Source organism: Patagioenas fasciata, chromosome 13, assembly GCF_037038585.1.
Source record: "Patagioenas fasciata isolate bPatFas1 chromosome 13, bPatFas1.hap1, whole genome shotgun sequence".
NCBI classification, from domain to species: domain Eukaryota; kingdom Metazoa; phylum Chordata; class Aves; order Columbiformes; family Columbidae; genus Patagioenas; species Patagioenas fasciata.
In genome coordinates this window covers 18,499,268-18,520,470 of record NC_092532.1, presented here as the reverse complement: position 1 = coordinate 18,520,470, position 21,203 = coordinate 18,499,268, and the positions used below count along the sequence as shown (strand labels likewise).

General features: G+C 38.0%; 2 protein-coding genes across 4 annotated transcripts in view; one reads left to right on the top strand and one right to left on the bottom strand.

Annotated features, from left to right (window-relative positions):
* Positions 1 to 1,607, top strand: part of LOC136107363 (neural-cadherin-like) — a 55,298-nt gene extending 53,691 nt beyond the window's left edge. Inside the window, exon 33 of the mRNA XM_065848356.2 lies at positions 445 to 1,607. Within this exon, the coding sequence (XP_065704428.1) occupies positions 445 to 858 (414 nt within the window). The 3' untranslated portion in view covers positions 859 to 1,607. The remainder of the gene's footprint in view (positions 1 to 444) is intronic.
* Positions 1,608 to 3,560: 1,953 nt separating this feature from the next.
* Positions 3,561 to 21,203, bottom strand: part of DPY19L3 (dpy-19 like C-mannosyltransferase 3) — a 31,931-nt gene continuing 14,288 nt past the window's right edge. For all 3 annotated transcript variants that reach the window (XM_071814320.1, XM_065848033.2, XM_065848034.2), the window contains 9 exons: positions 20,935 to 21,008; positions 20,533 to 20,691; positions 18,561 to 18,683; positions 18,105 to 18,216; positions 17,494 to 17,550; positions 15,180 to 15,262; positions 8,595 to 8,727; positions 7,715 to 7,873; positions 3,561 to 7,085 (listed from right to left, as the gene is read on the bottom strand). In XM_071814320.1, the coding sequence (XP_071670421.1) occupies positions 6,924 to 7,085; positions 7,715 to 7,873; positions 8,595 to 8,727; positions 15,180 to 15,262; positions 17,494 to 17,550; positions 18,105 to 18,216; positions 18,561 to 18,683; positions 20,533 to 20,691; positions 20,935 to 21,008 (1,062 nt within the window). In that variant the 3' untranslated portion in view covers positions 3,561 to 6,923. The remainder of the gene's footprint in view (positions 7,086 to 7,714; positions 7,874 to 8,594; positions 8,728 to 15,179; positions 15,263 to 17,493; positions 17,551 to 18,104; positions 18,217 to 18,560; positions 18,684 to 20,532; positions 20,692 to 20,934; positions 21,009 to 21,203) is intronic.

Below are 21,203 nucleotides of genomic sequence, written 5' to 3'. Positions count from 1 at the left end.
ACAAGCTTCGTTTATACTTACAGTAGACAAGATTATACCCGATGAGAATAACATTAACATTTCCGCTAGCTGTTGTAAGGATTTCTTTTAACTTCCTATTTGTGAAAATCCTTTCTCACCTTTGTTGCCAGACTTGGTATCAATGTTTAATGGTGATAAAATATTCAGATCTGAATTTCTGAACTTCTACTATAAGATTAGACTTGATTTTGAACATAAGTGTAGTAGTGCAGGCTGCACAGGTGTTCCTCATGAATTCTCATCTGCCTGGTGGCTTTTGGCTTTCTTGGGCATGTTGTAGGTGGCAGAGCGGGTTGAACAAGCAAATCCTTCATGTGTTCACACCAAAGGGACTGCTGTGGCATTGTTCCTTCTTTATTTCCACTAGAATACGAAATTTTGGGATCTATAGAGAATATTAATGTGTTTGGTTTCTCACTGCAGGATGCCTACAACATGGCAGAACTGCAGGTGTCCATCCAAACCAGCCCAGCCTATTCGCTCTACAAGAAGAAAGAAAAACCAACAAACCCAAAGACTTTCTTTCGTGCTGCATCCCCAAGCACACGGGAGCAGAGCAGAACATCAGTGGCCACAGGAACCTCTTTCAGCAGCGGAGACTTTGGTCAGTACTTGTCAGACGTTGTCAGAAATGCCGACTGTCACCCCCAGGCTGCGCCCCAGGACTCGCTGCGGGTGTTCTGCACCGAGGGAGAGGGCTCGGCCGCCGGCAGCCTCAGCTCCCTGAGCTCCTCTGCGCCCGAGGAAGGGATTGGGTATGATGACCTCAAAGAGTGGGGACCAAAGTTTGAGAAACTGAGTGAACTGTACTCACAAAGAGATGCAGAAGACCTGTAGATCACCAAGTCTGGTGTGTTCAAAGTTCTGGAAGCAAGGGTGAAGGACAGTTTTGCATGCTCCTGCTATCTAGTACCCTCTCTGACACCACACTCCCCGCTTTGCTTTTCTCCCTGTTATGGGAGGCAGTCGATTCCCACTACTGAGCCACACTTTCCATCTAATTGAAAAATTTAGTAGTAAGAGCTAATTTTTGGGACAAAATCACAGAATGGTTGGGGTTGAGAGGGACCAATCATCTATTCCAACCCTCCTGCTAAAGCTGCATTTGTGACACACTTTGGAAGATCTTGAGCACACCACCAATGGTTACACACTGGAGATGATGTGGCATTTTCATCTGGAAATGCTAAATGCCATTTTTACCCACCCCTAATAGTTTTGCTTCACAGATGGTACATAGTCCATTAGTTTGTAATTTTACTAATCCATTTACCTATCTTGCAATGTTCACAAGTCAGGTACGTCAGATCCTGTATTTCACAATTGTAGCAATCAGAAACAGGATATGGAAAATGAAGCAAATACATATTATGCACAAAAATCTCTTCCTTCTCCAAACAGCGTTAATGTTGTCAGATTCCTCATGTTTTCTCCATAACTGTGGATATGCTGTCATTTTGGCTGGTTTAAATTTAATTTAGCTTGTAAGCTCTGTGGGGCAAGGACTGTCTGTATTTGCCTGTGAAGTGTCATGCCTCTCTAAGGCACCTTATAAATATTAAAGAAGCCTTCTATATATGATGTCTCTTCCTTGCATTTATTTCAGGTTGACTAAAGTTTGGACTCTATTGAATTATTACTCTCCCAGCTTTGATCAGATACTTGCACAGACACGAGTCCCACATGCCGTTCTGTCTGACAAGCCACAGGAAGGAACAGTTGCCTCTGAGTAAGAGGGAGGAAATCCTTAACTTTACATTCAATAGTTACCCACAGGTGCTGGGGTTTTAGGTGGTCAGAAGCAGCTGATGCATAGGACACGCACTCTGATCCTGAACAGTCATGCAACAGGACACGTACCAGTGCAGAGGGTGGGTGGGCAAAAGAAGCCAACCCGAAGCTGCTCCTTTACTACTGCTTCTTCCCCTCTTACAGCTATGGCACTAATTTGTAAAGAAACATCAATAATAACAACCACAACCTCAGAGCTACTTATGCAATTGCAGTTAGACATGTTTTACCGAATATACAGCATGAAACAAAAGGTCAGAAAACATTCTAAAACTGCTCTAGAAACTTGTGTAGATGGTCTCAATAATAGGACATACCATTTGCAGCTGTCACACCCTATTAAAACTGTCTTTTTTTCTTTCTGGGATCACGAATTAGTTCACTTAATTTACCTGCTTTAATTTGCATGCTGCTTTTTTAATTACTGTGCAATTTCTGAAATAATATCTTCGCTTGTTCTGCATTTACACAAATACATACAAATATTTGAGCGCTTATCACAGGCTAGCACTGATGGGACTCAGGGACAGCTGGTGTGACAACACAAAGCTTTGCCATGGGTGAGGGGGGAGAAAAATGAATTAAAAAGAAATCTCTGGGTCCCTAGGTAGCGGGATTTTCAGTAATCTGGTACTTCTATTAATCTTCCACATTCTTTATAGACTTTAAACATGTATTAAGAACATTTTATTTAGTATAAAAATATTTGTAAAGGTCTGAAATTTAAATAATCATGTGGATATTAGTATTTAATCTGTCTGCCTGTCAACTACATTAATCTTTATGGTTTTTCCCCCTTTTAAAATAACATTCCAAGTATATAATGTGTAGCCAAGCCATATGAAAGCTGATTGTCCTTAGGGCTGACCTACTGGCTGGTACCGGCAGGCTTAGAAGGGAAACCACGGCTGGAGAAAGCGCAAGATTAGGTGAGCAGAAGAAAGTTGAACATCTTCATTATAGAAATGCTAAACACCATGGCCATTTCCTGAGGATGTAAAGAAATCACTTGCACCATCCTATTGGTAACTGTTGATGAATGGGGTTTTGAGAAATGTGGTTCTCTGGAATCCACAACCCCCTCTATGCAAGCATACCATGTTGTGATCACATTCCATTAATTAATTTTATAGAAGTCCTGCCTGTGCTTAATTAACACTGGTAACAAAACTTCCCCCAAGCCTCCCTGTAGGAGCAGTGCTACACGTGTGAAACTACGACTGCCCTCTCGCACCACCCAGGGGAAGGGACCACAGCCCCTTCCTCTGCCACAACACGTCTGGGCTTTTAAAAGCGTTCCTCTGCCGTGACATCCTACTCCAAATAAAGCACTTTATACATGTAATTTATCTCTCCCAAAGAATGCAGGTTTCTTTTTGTTAAGAATACCCGAGCTTGAGCTACAATGTGGAAACAAGCACATCCCTATTGGTCAAAGCAAAGTATATTGACCTGAATGGAGTAACTGCCTCAGTCTACTGACCTTGAAGTTAAAGTGTACTGGGTGCTGACTGGTAAAACCCGTGGCTGCTAAACCTTTAACTTGTAACAGAGCAAGGAAGACCAGCAAGCTGTTGAAACACAAAGATGATTCAAAAAGTCAGTGCTATCTGCAATGTAACAGGCTTGAGAAAAGTCACAACTTCCTGCTCAAAAATACTTTGTTTTCCTCCATATGGACTGAAACAAAGCTGATTCCATAACTGCACCTTTCTCAATCCATCCTAATGTAAAAACAATGAAAAAAGTGATTTTTCAAATTGCACTATTTATTTAGTATACAATAGCCATTACATCTCTTTACAACAACGTATTATAAAATAACAAGGTTAGATCTCACCGGCAGAACATTGAAACAAGAAATGAAAATTTACTTAAGGATCTCAAAGGCTTTTCTCCCCTAAAAACATTCCAGCTACTTGATAACATTTTGTCACTGTTATCTATCTAAAAAGTCACTTGTGCCACCATTCCACTGATAACTCAGAGCTGAAAAGTCCTTGCAGACACCAGGCAGCGCACACGTGAAGTTGTGGTGCTGCCGCTCCCACTGCTGGTTATTTGTAAGACTTTGGGAAACGCATCACCACCAGGGCTGCTCCTGCCAGTGGCTCATACTGAATACAACCAGTGATGCCACAGCAGCCCCTTGGAAACAGGGGCATCAGGATGATGTAGTTCAGCAATAGGTAAAGTTATTTTTTAAAAAATGGCACATTTTTAATATAGTGAATACAGATCACAGCAAGACATGGGAAGCAGAGAAAATAACTATCAGACAACTCAAGCAGCACTTACCTCCTGGAAGCCTCAGGCGCTCAGACCCCACCTGTGAGAGGAGCAAAGGCAGCCCTGGCCCAGCCCAGGGGCTCTGTGCTGGGGAGCGTTTAAACGGGGACAGGGAGCAGTTGCCCCTGTTGCCACGGGCCGTGCTGGGGCTGGTGCTGCTCTCCTCTGGACTAGTAAGTGGGCTCGTTCCTTGGCATTCTCTATTTTACTGTTTCAAGGAGACAAGTCTTTTGAACACTGTACTACATAGCCAGCAAAACACGCCCTTTCCTTTAGTATGAAATATTTCTGAGACAGGAACTGTTAGAATTGTTCAGTAGTGTCACAAGCTACCTAGGCTTTAAAGACTTTGAACTGCACCAGTTAAATAATCTCCAAAATACTTTGTATCTAATGCTTCCAATGTCTGGTGTGCTACTTTCTTTGTGTTGCAAGAAGAAACTATGTTACTGAGGTGCTTCTGGATTATAACAGACATTGGTTTTTTATAGGCTTTCCCAAGACAAAGGTAGCTTGGGGTCTACTTTTATTATTAAAAAAAAAAAATGCACTTTTTAGTTTCTATGAAAAGGTCAAATTTCTCCTTTGGCAACATTAGAGGCTGTATTTCTGAAAAAAGTCTATTTAAAAATAATCACTTTTCCAGTCAGGACTTCTGAGTCTCGGCTGTTACCTACAAGTAAATTCTGAAAATGACAGGGTACCTCTGGGTCTTGGGATCTCTCATTTCAATCAGGGGAAAGTTACTGCACCTTTAAAAAAAGATACAACCACATTTTAAAATAAGACAACACAGCCCAGACATACTTTACCTTACGTGTGCTTGTTTTCAATTACTGTAAGGCACTCATCGAGGAATTCACTGACCCATGTTTTCAGCAAGAACAGGCATGCATCATTACGGGTCTAATTAAAGTTTTAATACTGATTAAAATGTTTTATTATTGTATTAAGTTAAACTGCAGTGGTCTCCAACCTCATTAAGGGATACAGGCTGGAAATTACACAGGAGTTTCAGTTGCTCAGTTTAAGTACCTGGTGACTGTCAGTGTTTGATTTAAATACATCCTGATTAAAGCACCCTTCGCTTTTGTGTTAGCAGGAAAGTGCAGAAAGACATCGAACGTTGTTTAATGAGTATTTACTGAATATAAAATTGTTTGAGCATGTGACAACCATCTCCATCTCTTCAGTAATTTACCTTAGTACAACTGAAAAGGGAAAACATTTAAATCATTTGGAATTGGAACACAGCTCAGTTGTGAAAGCTAATCTCATTACACATCTTGATTAAATTAAATGTGGAGTTTGCTATCAGTAGCACTTTAAGTTTCCCATCATTAGAAATTAATTGCAGTGGTAATTACTGTAAATGAGTTATTTGCACAGGCCACAAACACTCTTATAGGTATTCAAATGTTAATTCAACATTGGCCTAGAGGCACTTGATTGTTACAATTCTGTTTTTCATAAGAAACAAACGATCCTGGTGGATGTCTAATTAAAGTTGGAGATTACTGTTAGACTTTCAATCAGACTTAATCTCTAATTTCAATATAAAACCAAAGCAGCACTAAAACACAGCAAAAGTCAGGTGTTATCTACATGGCATTTAGCAAGTCAATACAATTCACAAAGCTCTGGCTGGTAAAAAGACAGTGGGTACAAACAAATCACAAAATTCTCAGGATTGAATCCCATCTTTGCTTAATCTTCCAAGTTAATTTAAAATAGCTGTAGTCTATTTTTTTTAGGATAAAGAGCAAGGACACAATGATTTTTAGCACAATTTTGTGCTAAAATGTGTAGCTTTGTGTCGGAAATAATGTAAAGCAAAGCTCTAGTACCAAAACATATTTTAAATAAATATTTTAAATAAAAGTTTCCTGTTGCATTTAGAGATGACTTTTTCTTTTGTAAGGTTGGCGATGTTCAATTTTAGTATCTTACTGGAATCCACATGGGGAGAAAAAGCATCTCCTGTAGTTTAGAAGGTGAATACAGAAAATAGTGTTGTGAGAATCCACGCTGAGAAATTTGGTTTTTTGTTTGCTCTGAGCATTTTACAAAGATGCAAACATGCAACGTGTATCAAGCATGCTCCGACCTTTATTCTCATTAGAAATACTTAATGCTTCATCATTAAGTGCTTAACACTATAAAAAAGTACGTTTCTGTATCACTAAAAATGCTGGACAGTGATTTAAGTTTTACTCTTCAAACTTGTCTGCTATTTGCACACTCACTGATTCAGCAGTCACACAAGCTTGGAAACTCGTATCCACACACATTCCCAAAGAATTCATAAAAGAGGCACTGAAAGAGCACAAGGATCTGTCAAAGAGGATCAGACCACAGGATAAAACAATTTTTGTGACTGTTTTCAGGATTCACGCAGATAACATGAATTACGGGAGTAGCATGGGCGGCTTTCGTGGCATTTCTGTCATTTCATAGTCAAATTCCAAACTGTTGAGCAGAACCTCACAGGCTCGCTCTTCTGCAGTGGCCATCAGGCTGCACTTGGTGTGTCTTCCAGTCAGTTAAAACTGGAAAACAATACTAGCCTACCTATTCAGGTCAGACTTCATAATCAAAATGGTCCCTGCTCGTATTTATTTATGAATCTATGAAAATTTTGGCAATATCAAGAATGCTATCAAAAGTAAACTGTCTGAAAAAAAATAAGAATCATAGTGATTAAACAAGAAACCATCAATGTAAAACGTCTTACAAATGGAGCATGTTTGTAAACAACCTCTGTGTTTTCTAACGTGGGTCCTAGCATTAAAATACTGAAGTTGAAGCCATGGTAGGAAATGTTATTTGTGCTTAGCAAGTTTGTAGACATGAAATGTCTTGTTTTGAAACACTCTAGTGAAGTGTACGGTGTAAGAAGGCAGGTTTTTTTTAATTTCCTCACAGAAGCGAGGATACAACGAAGGTTTCAAATCAGGTTCATTCTCTCCCAAACCATCCATGATCTGTAATGAAATGGAACAGACTCATGAAATATCTTCAGCCAATTCACAGCTATAGGCAGTAGCAAGAAACTAAACCCTATGTCATCTATACATTCAGAGGGGCAGACTGGACAGATTTGTTAACAGTGACTGTATGAAACAATTGAGAAGAAGAAAATACCATTAAAATAGGAAGATCTGTAGTATCCTTGTCTGTATTATGGATAAAGCTGATTTGTCAGAGCTACAAATCTGCCTTGCATTATGTGGTCTGCTGGGGTTCCATGTGAGCCCCCAAAACACTTGAAAACTCCCCTGACACACTGCAGCAACACTGGTCCTGGGGAAACTGAATTTATGAAGTGTCTTACACCCTGAAAAGGAACACTGTTTGTGTGCTGAGAACCTGAAGCTCATCAGGAAGCAATTACTTATTTTGCCCAGGCCAAATTCCTCCTGCTTTATTATCAAATATCATTAAAAGCAAGCAGTGTTCAGTTTGGTGACTTTAAGAATCACTCCATTAGATTTTGACTTCCCAAGCTCACGATGAAATGGAAATAACCCAAGCTTCTTCAAATTACAAATGTATTTCAAAGGGAAGTTAAGCAAAATGTATTTTCTTTGTAAATCTTTCATATAATACTTACATGGCCATTAGCTATATCAAGTAAGTCCCGTAACCGACAGCCTCTACTGTGTCTTCTTTCGTAACAAATGCTGTCTTCTAGGATCACATAGTCTGTGCCAAAGGACCGCAGTATTCTGTAAACATCTTCAGGAGATCTCTTGGCATAGATCTGGTAAATCTGTACAAGAAAAAAAAAATCAAAGCTCTAAGACACATTACCACTATTTCTTAGTTTGCTCTTTCACGATTGTCTTGAACCAGAGAAATAAAGGAGAACAATAATCCGTGTGATTTGAATTAAGTATTAAAAAAAAAAATATAGAGAGTTTATTCAAGAGCCATGTAGAGTTCCTATGTTATGGCTGCTATGATGCACAATAGCACTGCTGCTGATCACAAAAACACTGGATGGTGCTGCTGTCTGCAAAAAGGCCTTGGTAGACACCTGTAAAACTTTCAGAATGTCTTAATTATAGGAAAGGATAGTTTAAAACAACCTCCCCAGCTTTGTGCGGAATTTCTCAAGGTTATGTATGTACCAGCCTAGGAACTGAAGGGAGCATCAGGCAAATCAGGAAATGCTCCAGGTGGGTTTAGCAGCCCAGCTGGGCAGCAGGATCTGTTAACGCCAACAGCACCCAAACCAGTTCACTCAGAACCAGCTTGAGCCCCTGGGTACGGTTATTCAGACATCTGCCAGCTGTGAGTTAGCAGCTGCCCAGAGTACCAAGAGCTTAACAGAAGTTGTTAAATTCTGGAACTGCGTCTGAAGATCAGTTATTTCAGTGAATAAAGCACGCGATGTGATTTGCAATGTGGCATTAGAGGTTGCGTGCGTTTTCTGGAATGGAGCCGCTGATACGGATAAGAATCAGCTTAGACAATCAGAGCACTCTTACCTGTTTTGTTCTCTCTCTCAGGTTCTTGTCCTCATAATGGGGATGATTAGTTAAGGTCCGTCCCGTGCACAGTTTGACTCCTGCTAACAGCTGCATGCTCCCAGCAAACACTGCTGTGTTTGGGGTGTTTGACCTAAACGAATGTTGATAAGTTGAGGAAGTCTCTGTAGGGGTATTTTTGCATTGCTTGTTACAGATCAGAAGGAAAAATAAAAGACTGGAAAAAAAGAATTCTGCCTCTTCTCTATTCGGGGAGCAAACTGTTCAAGCAACTGTGTTTTCTTCAATACGAAGTGGATAAATCACAGCAATACCCTCTAACTGCAAATAAAAAGTTTCCTATGCACAATGAGGAAATTTAGGGAAAACATGATCCTGAAAATTTCAAACTACTTCCATATTTCATGTATTTCTTTGGTTCACATAGCCTCTGAATATTTGTAAATTTCTATATCCTAATGATTTTAACATTTGCAGAAGTTTCTTATGACTTAGATTCGTGTCTGCTATATAAGGTATTCTATATAAAACGGATTATTTAATCCGAGTGCTAAAATTTCTTTTTACTGTCCAGGCATTCACTTGAAATGAAAACATTGTCATGTGAGGTGTTAATCCTTCTATTCTACAACTGTGGGAGAGAAATGATGAAAAAGGTCACTGCAGGAGGGAGGGTGTGGGGGGAGGATGCAGAAGATGCCCGATAGAAATGCCATCGATTATTGGTACTGTGATCTCATCTGAAATTCAAAGCTGACATCTAAAACCGTTATCTAAATAAGTCTTGGTATCTCAAGATCGCTTAAATACCCAGAATGAAAAACATCATTTTGTGCTCACTTTGCCCCCAACACATTTACAAACTAAAATATTTGTAAAGACACAATAGAGGGGCACAGCAAAAAGGTAAGGTAAAAATGCCAGGCAACAGAAACTACTATAATTAGGCTTATTAAAAACGGTCATATGTTTAAGTGTTTCCTAGCACATAGTGGGCATAAAACCATGAAAAGGTCTATGAAGACAAGATAACAGAAAGAAGTATACATTCAGTCAAGTAAAATGAAATTATAAAGGAATGGGAATAGTTGCCTAACATCCACATGCACATATGGCACCTATAGTAGTCAAATAGCTGTGACACTTAGCTGTGCACTTTAGGGAGCCCTTTGAAACTGCAGCTATGAATTCAGTCCGCTTTAAGCTCTGTGATCAGCTTGAAAACGTTAACAGACAGGTTCTAAATTTTGCTGTCGCCTTTCAAGAGATTACGCTTAGCAAATGAAATTAATAATTACAAACTCTTCCTAAAACTTCTTGCACTGGTACATGAATCTCATCTAGGAAGGACAGAGATGGTACTTTAATAGGCCAGTTTAACGTTAGTGATAGACTAGTTTTGCAGCAGTTTATAAACCAGGTTTCATTTTAAAGTCTGAAAACATTTAATCTCTTAATTTATTTTTTTACTTAAAATATTCAAAGCCACAAGTGTCATGAAGTCAATGTTCCATTAAAAGAAATAAACTAATCTTAGAATTTAATACAATGCAAATGTAATGGCTCTGACAGGCTGTCAGCAAGGACTCATCCTGAATCTGCAGGAAAGCACAACTCTTTAGACTAAGCTAAAAGAACATGGACCAGATTCAGAGGGACTTGGCAGAGCTTAGATAATGAAAATGATGCTTTTCAAAGCACCTTCAACATATCCCTGTTCCTTCTTGAGCCAGAAAAGTTCTAGTGTGGAAAAACTGTTTCCATGTTTGTTCAAGATTAGTTCAAGTTTTATAACGCTCTGCAGTACTTACCCCTGCCTTGGCCTTACCATGGCAATCCTGCACCTATGACTCCTAAAGATGCAAACTTGCAGAATCAGACTTCTTTAAAAAATTAACCTCACAAGTACCAAAGGCAAAACCACAAGAAAACAAAAAGCAACATTCCCAAGAACCAGCCTGCAGCCTCTTTTCTTACAAAAGGAAGCCAGAGGAAACAGCCATAGTGCCCTTTGCACATAACTTACTGGTAAAAACGCCTGTCACAGGTGTAGAGGATGGGAGGTTCCCCTTTCCAAAAGCATTCACCCTTGCCCAGAAGGGATGAAATACAACCAAGTGCATTCTTATCAAGCATGAAGAGTTTCGCCAACACTTCCTCCTCTTCCTACACCTGAAAAGTAATCCAGCGACCCTCGCTGGCTGCTCAAAGAACTGGTTTATGTGCTTTTGTCCTGGCTGAGTTCAAAATCAGGTGAGAGCAGCTGTGTACCTGAGATTTGGATTTACATGTTTGCAGCCCTAGAAATTCAAAGGCCTCAAGACACATCACTGTCCACATTTTACTGGGGCCAGCTCCAGGGGTTCCCAGATCAACACGCGCTCCAAGGCACCTTTTCCTGGGCTCCCTGGCGATGCCGCAACACAAGCCGGGACTGGCTTTCCCAGCTGCGGGCTGACCCTGGGCACTGGGAGGTGACGCTGAGCTCCATGCGGTGTCTGCCATCCTCAGTGACATCTTAAAGAACGTCAGCGTGTGGTTGGTACTGAGGGTTTCTCTGCTGAAACAGCCACTGGAGGGAGTCGTGACAATTAACAGCTATTTTTCAGGTACAGGATGATTTCTACATTTTATGCAAGCGTCTTTCTCTCATCCTCCTACCCCAGTCAGCCACTAACCGCTGTGGTCCGTATCCGAGGCAGCTAATGTGCTCTGAACCACTGACTGACACTTCTCTATTATAGAAAAACTAAGCAATTTTTACAAATGTCTGAACAAATGATGTATAAAATGAAAGGATAATTTGTTTTTATAGCTTTCTGCCAAGCTCCATACCACACTGCCCAGCCTGCAAACAATTTATTCTCTATGAAATGTCACTAAATAATGACAAGGACTTACAGGTCAAACTGATTTACATTATATAATTTAAATGTCATTCCAAGCAGACCTGATGGCATTTTGAACAAATAATCTCATTTATTTTTGAAGCTCTAAGCTTTCAACAAGTTAATTACAGCTGAATTAATGGGTAAACTAAGCACTGTAATACATCATATGAAGCTTTTCTTTACCTACACTTAAGAATGTAGAGAATTATGTAAATATTAAAGAATAACGCATTAAAAATAAAAGGGTCTTACAGGAACTACAGGTCTACGCCTGACTTGCACAGACTCTACAAGTGGTAGTAATTCTTTATTAAGCTGCTAACGAACTATTGTGAAATAGTTTTAAGGAACTCCTACAGAAATGGCCAATGTTGCAATTACAGGTTACATCATTAGAAATAAAATGGCTACTTCTATTAAAAGTCCTCCAGAATTGAACTCTGTAGTTGGCTTTCAAAGTCTGAAAGTCTGACAAATCTCAGGTTATTGCTTTAGTAGTGCCTGGTTATGATAAGAATCTACAAAGCAAAGGGGGTTTGAGAGAAGGAGATTCTGAAAAGGGGTTCTCAAATATGCCATGATAGATTCTCTTTTTTTTCTTTAAAATACTTTGATTTGCAGAATGCTATGCCAAAATATGACAGGTTTAGCTGCAAATGATAGCCAGTAAAGCATATTCAGTCAAACTGTCACGTTTCTTTTTTGCCTCTCTGGTTTAGAAAGACTGAAAGTTGCAAAAATGGAAAATAACAGCCACAAAGAAAGAATACAAGATCTATTTTTGTTAGTCCCAGCCTCAGTTTTATGCTTGCATATTTTGTTCACATGAAGGAGTGCACCTACACAGTTGATCTTAACCTCATCCTCAGACACTATCATTTCATGCCTGAATTTTACTGACCGATCAGGCAATGACAAAAGGTAAGCCCAAGAATTTAAGAACAATAATTTAAAAAAAAAGTGTAATATTGCCTTTAAAGTCTGGAATATATGTTGATTTTGGTGTGATTACCCTTGAAAATCAGGTACGTAAGAGTGAAGAGTTAAAATTTATAACTGGCTTGAAATTCAAACAGAATATAAATTAGTAAAGGAAAGAACCACCACTGGGTGTTCCATTTTTGTAACCTAAAGCACTTTTTGGAAATTTCTGGGGTTCCCACTAATAGAAAAATTTGCCTGTTTATCCTCCACACCTGATTCAACCACAGTTGACACACAACTATGCTCTGCCAAATCTCAGTCTCGGTTCACTTTTCCGCTGTTTTGGTTGTTGTCTGAGATTTCTAAGAAGCTTCTATATGATTTCTGGTAACTGCTTATGAAATATTCCACAATTCTAGGCAGGTTTCCTCTTTACAGGCAGAAGACATTGCTTCTTCAACACTTACCAGAAGTAAACTGAGTAGGGAAGTTCACGCTATTGATTTGCTCAGTCTACTGATATTCTTCCCCATCTCACAAATGAGTTTGTTGTTCCTGTTGTCTTGGGGAGAAAGACCAAAACTAAGAATTTTAATATATCTCCCATCTGGGCACACAGCTGTGAACTATCCCTGCGTCTTTGGAAGAACCTTCTTGACTTTTTTTTTTAATTTAAAAAAAAAGGCTAGGAAATGAGGTGGTGGGTAGGAAAACACAAGAGACTGGGATACGCAAGATCATTATGTAAAGAATTGCGCTCTACAATAGATGCAGTGCAATACTGATACTGACTTAACTGTAAAGAAACAAACTAGTATATCTTCCTGAAAACGCTGTGGTAATTTCAGTAAGGGGAAGAGTAAAAAATACATCTGCAGACACTTCCCAGTGGATAGACTAATAGCTGGCTGTTATTCAGATTGTGTATTTGGAGAGGGTAATATGCATTTGGACCTAGGCAGATGGAAGGGTTTTCTTGTTGCGGAGAGATGGTAACATAAATGAGTTATTCCTAATTCACTGCTTTACATGACAAATTACATTTTCTCATAGTGAGTTTTAATAATGAATGATGAGTTCCTGACACTAACCTTGACAGATCATTAACTACAGCCGAACTATCAAGTGTTACTATAGTAAAATATCTTTCTTATACATCAAAACTTAAGAAAATCTGTCCCACTTCAAGAAACTTACCATACATTTTGTTGACTTGTATTTAAAGCACAGATAATTAACTCTTCTTTATATGGATATTTCTAAACACAATAAATTCTAAGTAGAAAATTTTCCCTGTAATTGTCTGTCACGATTTAAAACGAAAAGAGGATAAGCACCAGTTTAGCATTCTCAGCACTAAGAACATGTGAAAAATTATTCTCATTGGATCCAGTCAAATCTAGTTCATGTCTGGGAATAACTCCACATGCATATTTTATGTATAAATCTATACATAACTCCATATATTGTACACAGGAGACCTGAACTATCAGACATTTACCATCTTTTAATAAAACAGTAGCGCTAAATGGAACTGGCTGTAAACATCAGTCACAAAAATGTGTCAATATGGCTGCTAAGATTCTAAATGATGGAGAAAAACATGACCTCCTTTCAAAATAAGTCAGTGAAGGCTTGTAATATATTTTACTTTTAAATTACTCCTTATAGGTTATGGATTAAAGAAATAAAACCTTATGCAGTGTAAATATGTTGCTATAGGTAGAATAGGTTGGGCAACTGGTTTCACTGAACTTTATTGTGTATGAAAACACAATACAGGGCTCCAAGGAAATACTTCAAACAGTTCAATGCTAAATGTAGTAAATTCAGATTTTCTTTCAGAATGATTTCCTCCAGAACATCAAACTAATTAAAGGAAAAAAAAAAAATCTTTGTCGGAGTTAAAAATAAATACAAGTCTCAGGAATATCTCTGTTCAGAACTTAAGAGTTTTCAAGTGGTTCCTATATGTTAATAAAGAACATGTCCCTTAAATTCACCATCCTCCACAGAACATCCTACCTGGTCCTTTTACTCAGGACATTCTACATGCAGTATTCCAAACTATTTCCACCTAAAAAACCAGCTTCGATGCTCTGTGTAAAAACACAAGTAATAAGGTGGGGCTGAAATTATTAATTCATACTCCTGAAAGAGACTTTGCACCTATGCTTAGCTGTGGCTAGTTCAAGTTCAGCTACAAATATTTTGTTTACAGTTTAGAACACATATTGGCATTAATTCTAATAAATATAACCAGTTTTGAAGTTCAAGAAACAAACTGCAGCATACAAATTTTCCAGCTCTAAAACTCTACATCCAAGTTGTTTAAAGTCATAAAGTTAAAAAGAGGAGGACACCAGGTTGGGGGGAAAAATAAAATTAAAATGATTTCACTGCAAAGATCTATTAATGTAAAGAGGTAGCTATAATAAGATGGAAGAAGCTTGATACCTCCAAATTGACCTCCTTCAGCTGGGAAAACTAAGTGTGCTTATGGGAGCAAATGGAGTCAACTGGTTCCCTGATGCACAGGCAATACAGTAGCACGATATTGGAACCAGAGCAGTCTGGGGGGCTTTGCATATAATTGTTCTCCACAGCCATTAATATGCTAACCTCTTGATAGCCCCTTTATCCTCAACTATCTCCATGGGTCACCAAAGATCACTGATGAGCTGTGACAAAATAAGGACAACACTATAACTAAGAACATTAGATCTACACAAATAGCATTTAACTTTAATAGAGAAAAAAATCCTCTTACTTAATCCAGTTCATCAGCTCCACAGTGTCTGGGTCATAGAATTCTCTCAGCTCTGACAGTTCATCCATTATCCCTGGCCAGAACTATAATGAAAAAAAATTAAAACAAATTGGAGACAGAATGATTAAAACAAGTTCTGGATGTTGAAACATATTGTTTCGTCTTAGCTGGAAAGTGATCTTGTTCAGCTCATGGATAAGTTGCAAGACATAAGCATTTCTTCCCTTCTCAGGAAGGACATGTGGCTGCCGTTGCTGTATGAAAACACAGCTTCAGAGTTTAAGATCTGCTGCTCCTGCCAGATGACCAGGAGGAACACAATTACCCACAGTGTTTGAGAAGAACAGACTTTCTCTGGCGCACATCTCACAGGAGGTTTGCAGAACTCTATTAGTTAAGATCAGTTTTTATCTTAAAATCAATGGGAAACTGAAAGTTGACACCAAACATGATTGTTGTGTATCTACTTTACAAGCGAACCTTCTCAGTTTCCTGGAGTGTATGATGAATGTTAATGCTTTATTTTTTGACATATAAAGCTTTAAGAAAAGGAACAAGATAAAGAGGCATCAAGTAACAGTTCAATATGTAACAGTCAAGCCATCACATAATGCCTATGAACACAGGAGAAGGAAAGGCCCCATGAATTAACATTTAAGTTTGGAAAGGCAAATTGCAACTATATTAAAAAAGGTAGGAACTCCTTATCAAAAGTTAAAATCATTAGACATGCTGTGGCATTTCAGAAGTTTGAATTAACAGAGAACCACTAAGGAAAAGAAGAAAAAGTGTGACTGAATGGCAACATCTAATAGACTATTGGGGGAAAACATTCCAAAATGTATTGAGGACAAGGAACACACAAATCAAATTTGGAGGAGAGAAATAAGGATTGAAGTTGATTCTGAAAAGCTTAACCCTCTCTCTCTCAAAAAAAAAAAAAAGCTTACAAAGATTTATTTAAGGGTTTCTTGTTGTTTAAGCTAGTGAATCTTCAAGGGCAAAAGGGAGCAATTTAGAGAGATAATGATAATGTAACGACTGATTGCTTTGCATCAGTCTTTACTACAGAGGATGTTATGGTGAAACCTCTTGCAAATCTGCTTTCTTTAGATAATAAGAATTGCTGGCTTGTGAAGTGAAATGCCACAATAAAAAGTGTAAGAAAACCTGCCTCACAATCTAAAAATGCATAAATCATCCAATTTAGGTAATAGTCATCCAAAGTTAAGAAGGAATTTGAATGTGATGCTGTTGAGCTACTTAGCAAAAATATGCATTCTTTCACTAAAACAAGAATTACGTAGGGCTTTTGTTCTGGACTGGAAAAATCTTGAGGACTTGTAGTTTCCAAAAGTCTTAAAGAATACCGGTATAGCAAAAGATAACATGAAATGTTATTGCTGACTCGCATCAAAACCAAAAAGCCAGGAGAACAGAAAGGTGGTATTCTCTGAACTGGTAATGGGGAATACTTTTCCTAAGGTATGCAATTACTCATTGAAAAATAAAACTAAAAGTTCTAAAATTTACAACCATAAATGAAATAATCAACTCTTGATGACATGACTATAGGAAGAAATTGAATTATTAGGAGATTTAGGTACTAAAGCTGTGTCTGTTCCCTTATCCTAGCTCCTTGGTGGATGTAAGACAATGTTTTAAGTTTCAGGAGCAAAATTAAACACTTTCTGAGTGAAAACATCCCAACTCTAGATTGTAGAAAGATTTCAGCTTTTACTTTCACATTATTTTTATCCCTCTGGCTGAAGATCATGGATTTCATCCAGTATAACAAAGCTTAAGCTTCTTATTGAATATCTGGCGTGCTTTGGGTTTTCAGTGTACTTCGATTTATTAATAGTTACTATCCTCAAATATATAGGATATACACAAATTTTAACTCAATGCCTGTGATAAGAACCCAGATTTAGAAGAGCTTGCAGCTTTTCCTGACCAAAAAAACCCAACCATATTTTTTCATTCTAGCTAAAAAGTGCAGAGTTAGACAATTGTTCCAACCACAACCTTGGAGGTGCGGAACAGTCCACTGATGATTATGGGAGTTCAGTACTTCCCAAATACAAGGATATTCATTTTGAATTCAAAAAGTATAAGCATTAATTCTTTGGCCTCTGAGTCTAAGAGAAAAGCAAGTACTACTATATTATTTATAGTTACTGTTGGCCTAAGAACAAAAATTAAGAATCTCCCCAGAGAAACAGGATTAGATTTAGATATTACAAATAAACATAACAACTAAATGCATGCAACTAAAAAATGCCAAAATATTGAGGAAAAAAACCCCTCTTACCTTATATGAAATGTAGAGTAATGTAATTATTGGTATAGAATACTTCATCACATGTGTCTAAAAGAAATTGCAAAAAAAAAATGGTTATTCTGATGAAACACTTATTTGGATAAACTTAATTTTCAATCTAATGATATCCAGCGTATTTATCATGTTGTGCAATTTACAGAGTTTGAATTTTACAAGTACGTTCTGATCTTGTTTTAAAGTAACCCCTTGTTACAGACCCACCACAAGTGATGGATTTATTTCCATATACTTAAGTCTATCTTCTACAAAGTGGAAAACACTGTATCATTTAGTATAAGAGACTGTAAAGGTCTTCTCAGACCTCTGATGATTTCTTTATAAGGTGACAGACTTTTTTAGTAAAATTGTAGTTATTTTTCATCGCCACATCTATATTGCCATCTAGTGTATTCAAATGGAATTGTTTAATAAATAAACCACTAGAAAATACATTTCACTTACTAAATCTATACAAATGTACTTCAAAGATATCCAGTTTAAGAGAACTACAAGCAATATTCATTTCAGATGTCTTTTAAATCTGAGTCTTGATTTGGTTTAGATATGGGGCAAAACCCAATTTCATGAAGAGTAGTGCTAACCCTCTGTGGTGTGTAGAGATGGACACACTTCAGGATGAGTTTCCACACTTCTGTACTGCACAGGCCAAAAGATGCAAATACACACATGTGGGATGTCCAGAGGTATTTCATTCTGGAAGAATACAGACAAGTTTGTGCTGATCATCTGGAGCTCTGCTAAGTGGTGCCAATAAGAATGTTAGAGAAATTCTGAACATAGTTTTTGTGGACTTTCAGGACTCTCAAATAACTGGGTAAAAGATTAACTTCACACTTTGCTATGAGCTCTTGAGAACATCCCTGTTCCCAAACTTCCAAACATTCTTTTTGGCAATGCCTCCATCTACAAGCAGAAACGCAGCCAGGAGAGAAAGAAGGTTCATGATCCTATCAGTTTGTGGTCAGTATATTTGACACGCTTATCAAAATAAAGTCGGTTGCCTAAAAAAGCCTTTAGTAGATTTGTTAAAAATATACCTCATTGTGCTGAATGCCAGACATCCAAAAAGGACTGTGTGAATGAAGTTGTAAGCAGCATCAGGCTTCAGTGTTATTGTGCATTCTTCCATTTTTTCCATGAACTGGATTTGATTTGAATCACTAATTACACAGAAGAAATAAAAAGTGTTATAGTCAGTTCTGTAACACATTTCATATAGTTGTCTGTATTTTAAAAAGCACTTAATCCTTCTGATGCTAAGAGCAATACCACTATCAGTCCACAATCTTCTGTTACACCTATGACATAATTAAGCCCCACAGCACCAACTTGGTGCAGCATCAGGAATTTATTTTCATGTCTGGTTTTCTGGAAACACAATGGGTTTAGACAGGCTGTTTTAGAACGAGATTCCCCAGCTGTAATTTTATATTGCCCCTTTTTTGATCACTTGGTAGTAGCATTACAAAATTTAACACTGCAGTTTTGAAGACAAATGCACTAGCTGAGTGCATCAAGTTAACCATTCACTTGAAATGGTGTTGGAAACTTGTCTATTAGTTCAGTTGTGACACCCCTTCTGGAGATCAGAACGTTTCCAGTAAAAATCAGTAAACAAATACTTTCAGGCTGAGCCTGCAATGAGATACACCCTGCCAGCTCCCTAGATCTGCATGGAGCCCCATTTGATTAAAAGGGGCCCACTGTAAACAGAATAATCTCTTTTTATAGATCTCATTGTGGGACCAAACCTGCAGTGTTTCCTGTTGATTAATAACTAAAAATTGTTTACAGAATGACATGCTTTGTATATTGCTTGAAAGAACTACTCCCACAGGGTTCACAGGGTTTTGGATGAGCATGAAGAATTTAACTGTGTTTTGTGGGGCAGTGCTGGTGTATCTGGGTGCTACTAAGGCTGCAGATTAAAAATAAGATTATAGAAAAGATGCGCTGAAAAGGCTGGTTCTTGCTTGATGTGGCTACTCTTGTGAATGTTTATGGAGACCTGATTAAGCACAAATAACAGGGAAAAAACCCACACATGTAAGCAGGATTTTTTTGAGTGGAGGATATTTGAGATAACTAGTCAGTGTTTAAAGTTAGGATAATGTTTGGGATTACATTTTGAATTACAGAAAATAACAGCTGCAGAGTCTTTGTTTTAAAAAGGACTGATGCAGTGAGTTTATGGGGCTGGTTGAATAATACCAAAATGCCTTATAGATGACTGAGACTTCACAATTATTGTAACGTACTTTCGGAACATCTTAGATCCTCTCTCTCCCTGTTTCATGTTGTTTTCCAACAAATCCACAATGACTGGCATTAGTTATGTGACACTCCTTGAATTTTTGCTTGATCTAGTTTTATATCATCCCTTCTAACTTTCGCCCAAGTTACAAATGTACAACTGAGAAGTTTATAATGAACCATTTACCTTTTTTCTTTTTAATAGCAGTTCAGTACTAATTTTCTCCTAGCGTTCTGTAAATTACTCCAAACCCTCCAGCTCAGCTGTGGGAAGCAGCAGCAGTGATGCACAGCTGCAGTCTGGCGCTCCCACTGCTTCCCACCCATCACAGGGAGGTCAGCACAGACCATCCCAGCTTATTTCTAGGCAGTCTGAGGATATCACCAGGGAAATCTTTAATTGGGAGTGCTTTGCACAGGGAAAATGGGATGAACTAAAGAAACTAACATTGTTTTCTATACAGACACCTTTCCTCTGTTTTCCAGTCCCCTAAAAAACCCCCCAGTCAACTGCAAAACCTCAACAGCAAAGAGCTTGAAGAAATCTAGCAAAGAATGTTTCTTTGTTTCATCTCATTAAATCCTTTACATTTTTAGCTTTAATAGGAAGTTAATTATTTTGACCTCTCTACTACATGTCCTACTGTTTCCTTAGTACCTGTGGAAAGTAATACTGTGTACTCAACTCTCAGTTCCTTAGCCTGTTGACAAAGAGAAAACGGATAAAAATGTGAATTATTTCTAAACATATTTTACCTGAGGTTCCGAAAGGCAACAATTACAGCTGCTACTGTCACCAGGAAGAGAACAAATATGTAGACGTAAAAAAGCAACGTATCTGAGAGTCTTGAAAAAGTATTTAATGGTAGTAATCCAAAAGCTTCTTCGCAAAGATACAGGTTAGCATCAAAATCTCTGAAGAAACAAAAATAATCCTTGTCATCATGTATTTCATAACTTGATGTCAAAAAGGACCAGTTTCCTTTTTTCCCAAGCAATTATAAAGCCACAGTTGTGCAGAGTATTATGAAAGAAAATGCATGACATAAACATGAGGTAAAAATCCATGATTCATTACCAAGCTTTGAAATGAGCAACAACCTTCAGGCTTCATTTAATGAAGCCATACAAAAAAGTCAAATTGCAGCTAAATCATACCTCGTTGCCCCAAATCCAAATTTTGCTTTCAGGAATTTGAATATATGTTCATCTGACTCAAGATGAAGAATTTTCTACAAAGGGTGGAAAAAAGAAAGTATCAAAAAATTAAACTTCACACAGTAAAGAGTTTTTTCATCATTTAAATGAAACTGTGAAGCAGCACAGACTTATTGAGACATGGTGCTTTGCAACCAAATAAGCATTGAGAGTGTAATTATGGTCCTGTGGTCCAATGGGCAAGTTACTTACTTTTTAGACTGTTAGGG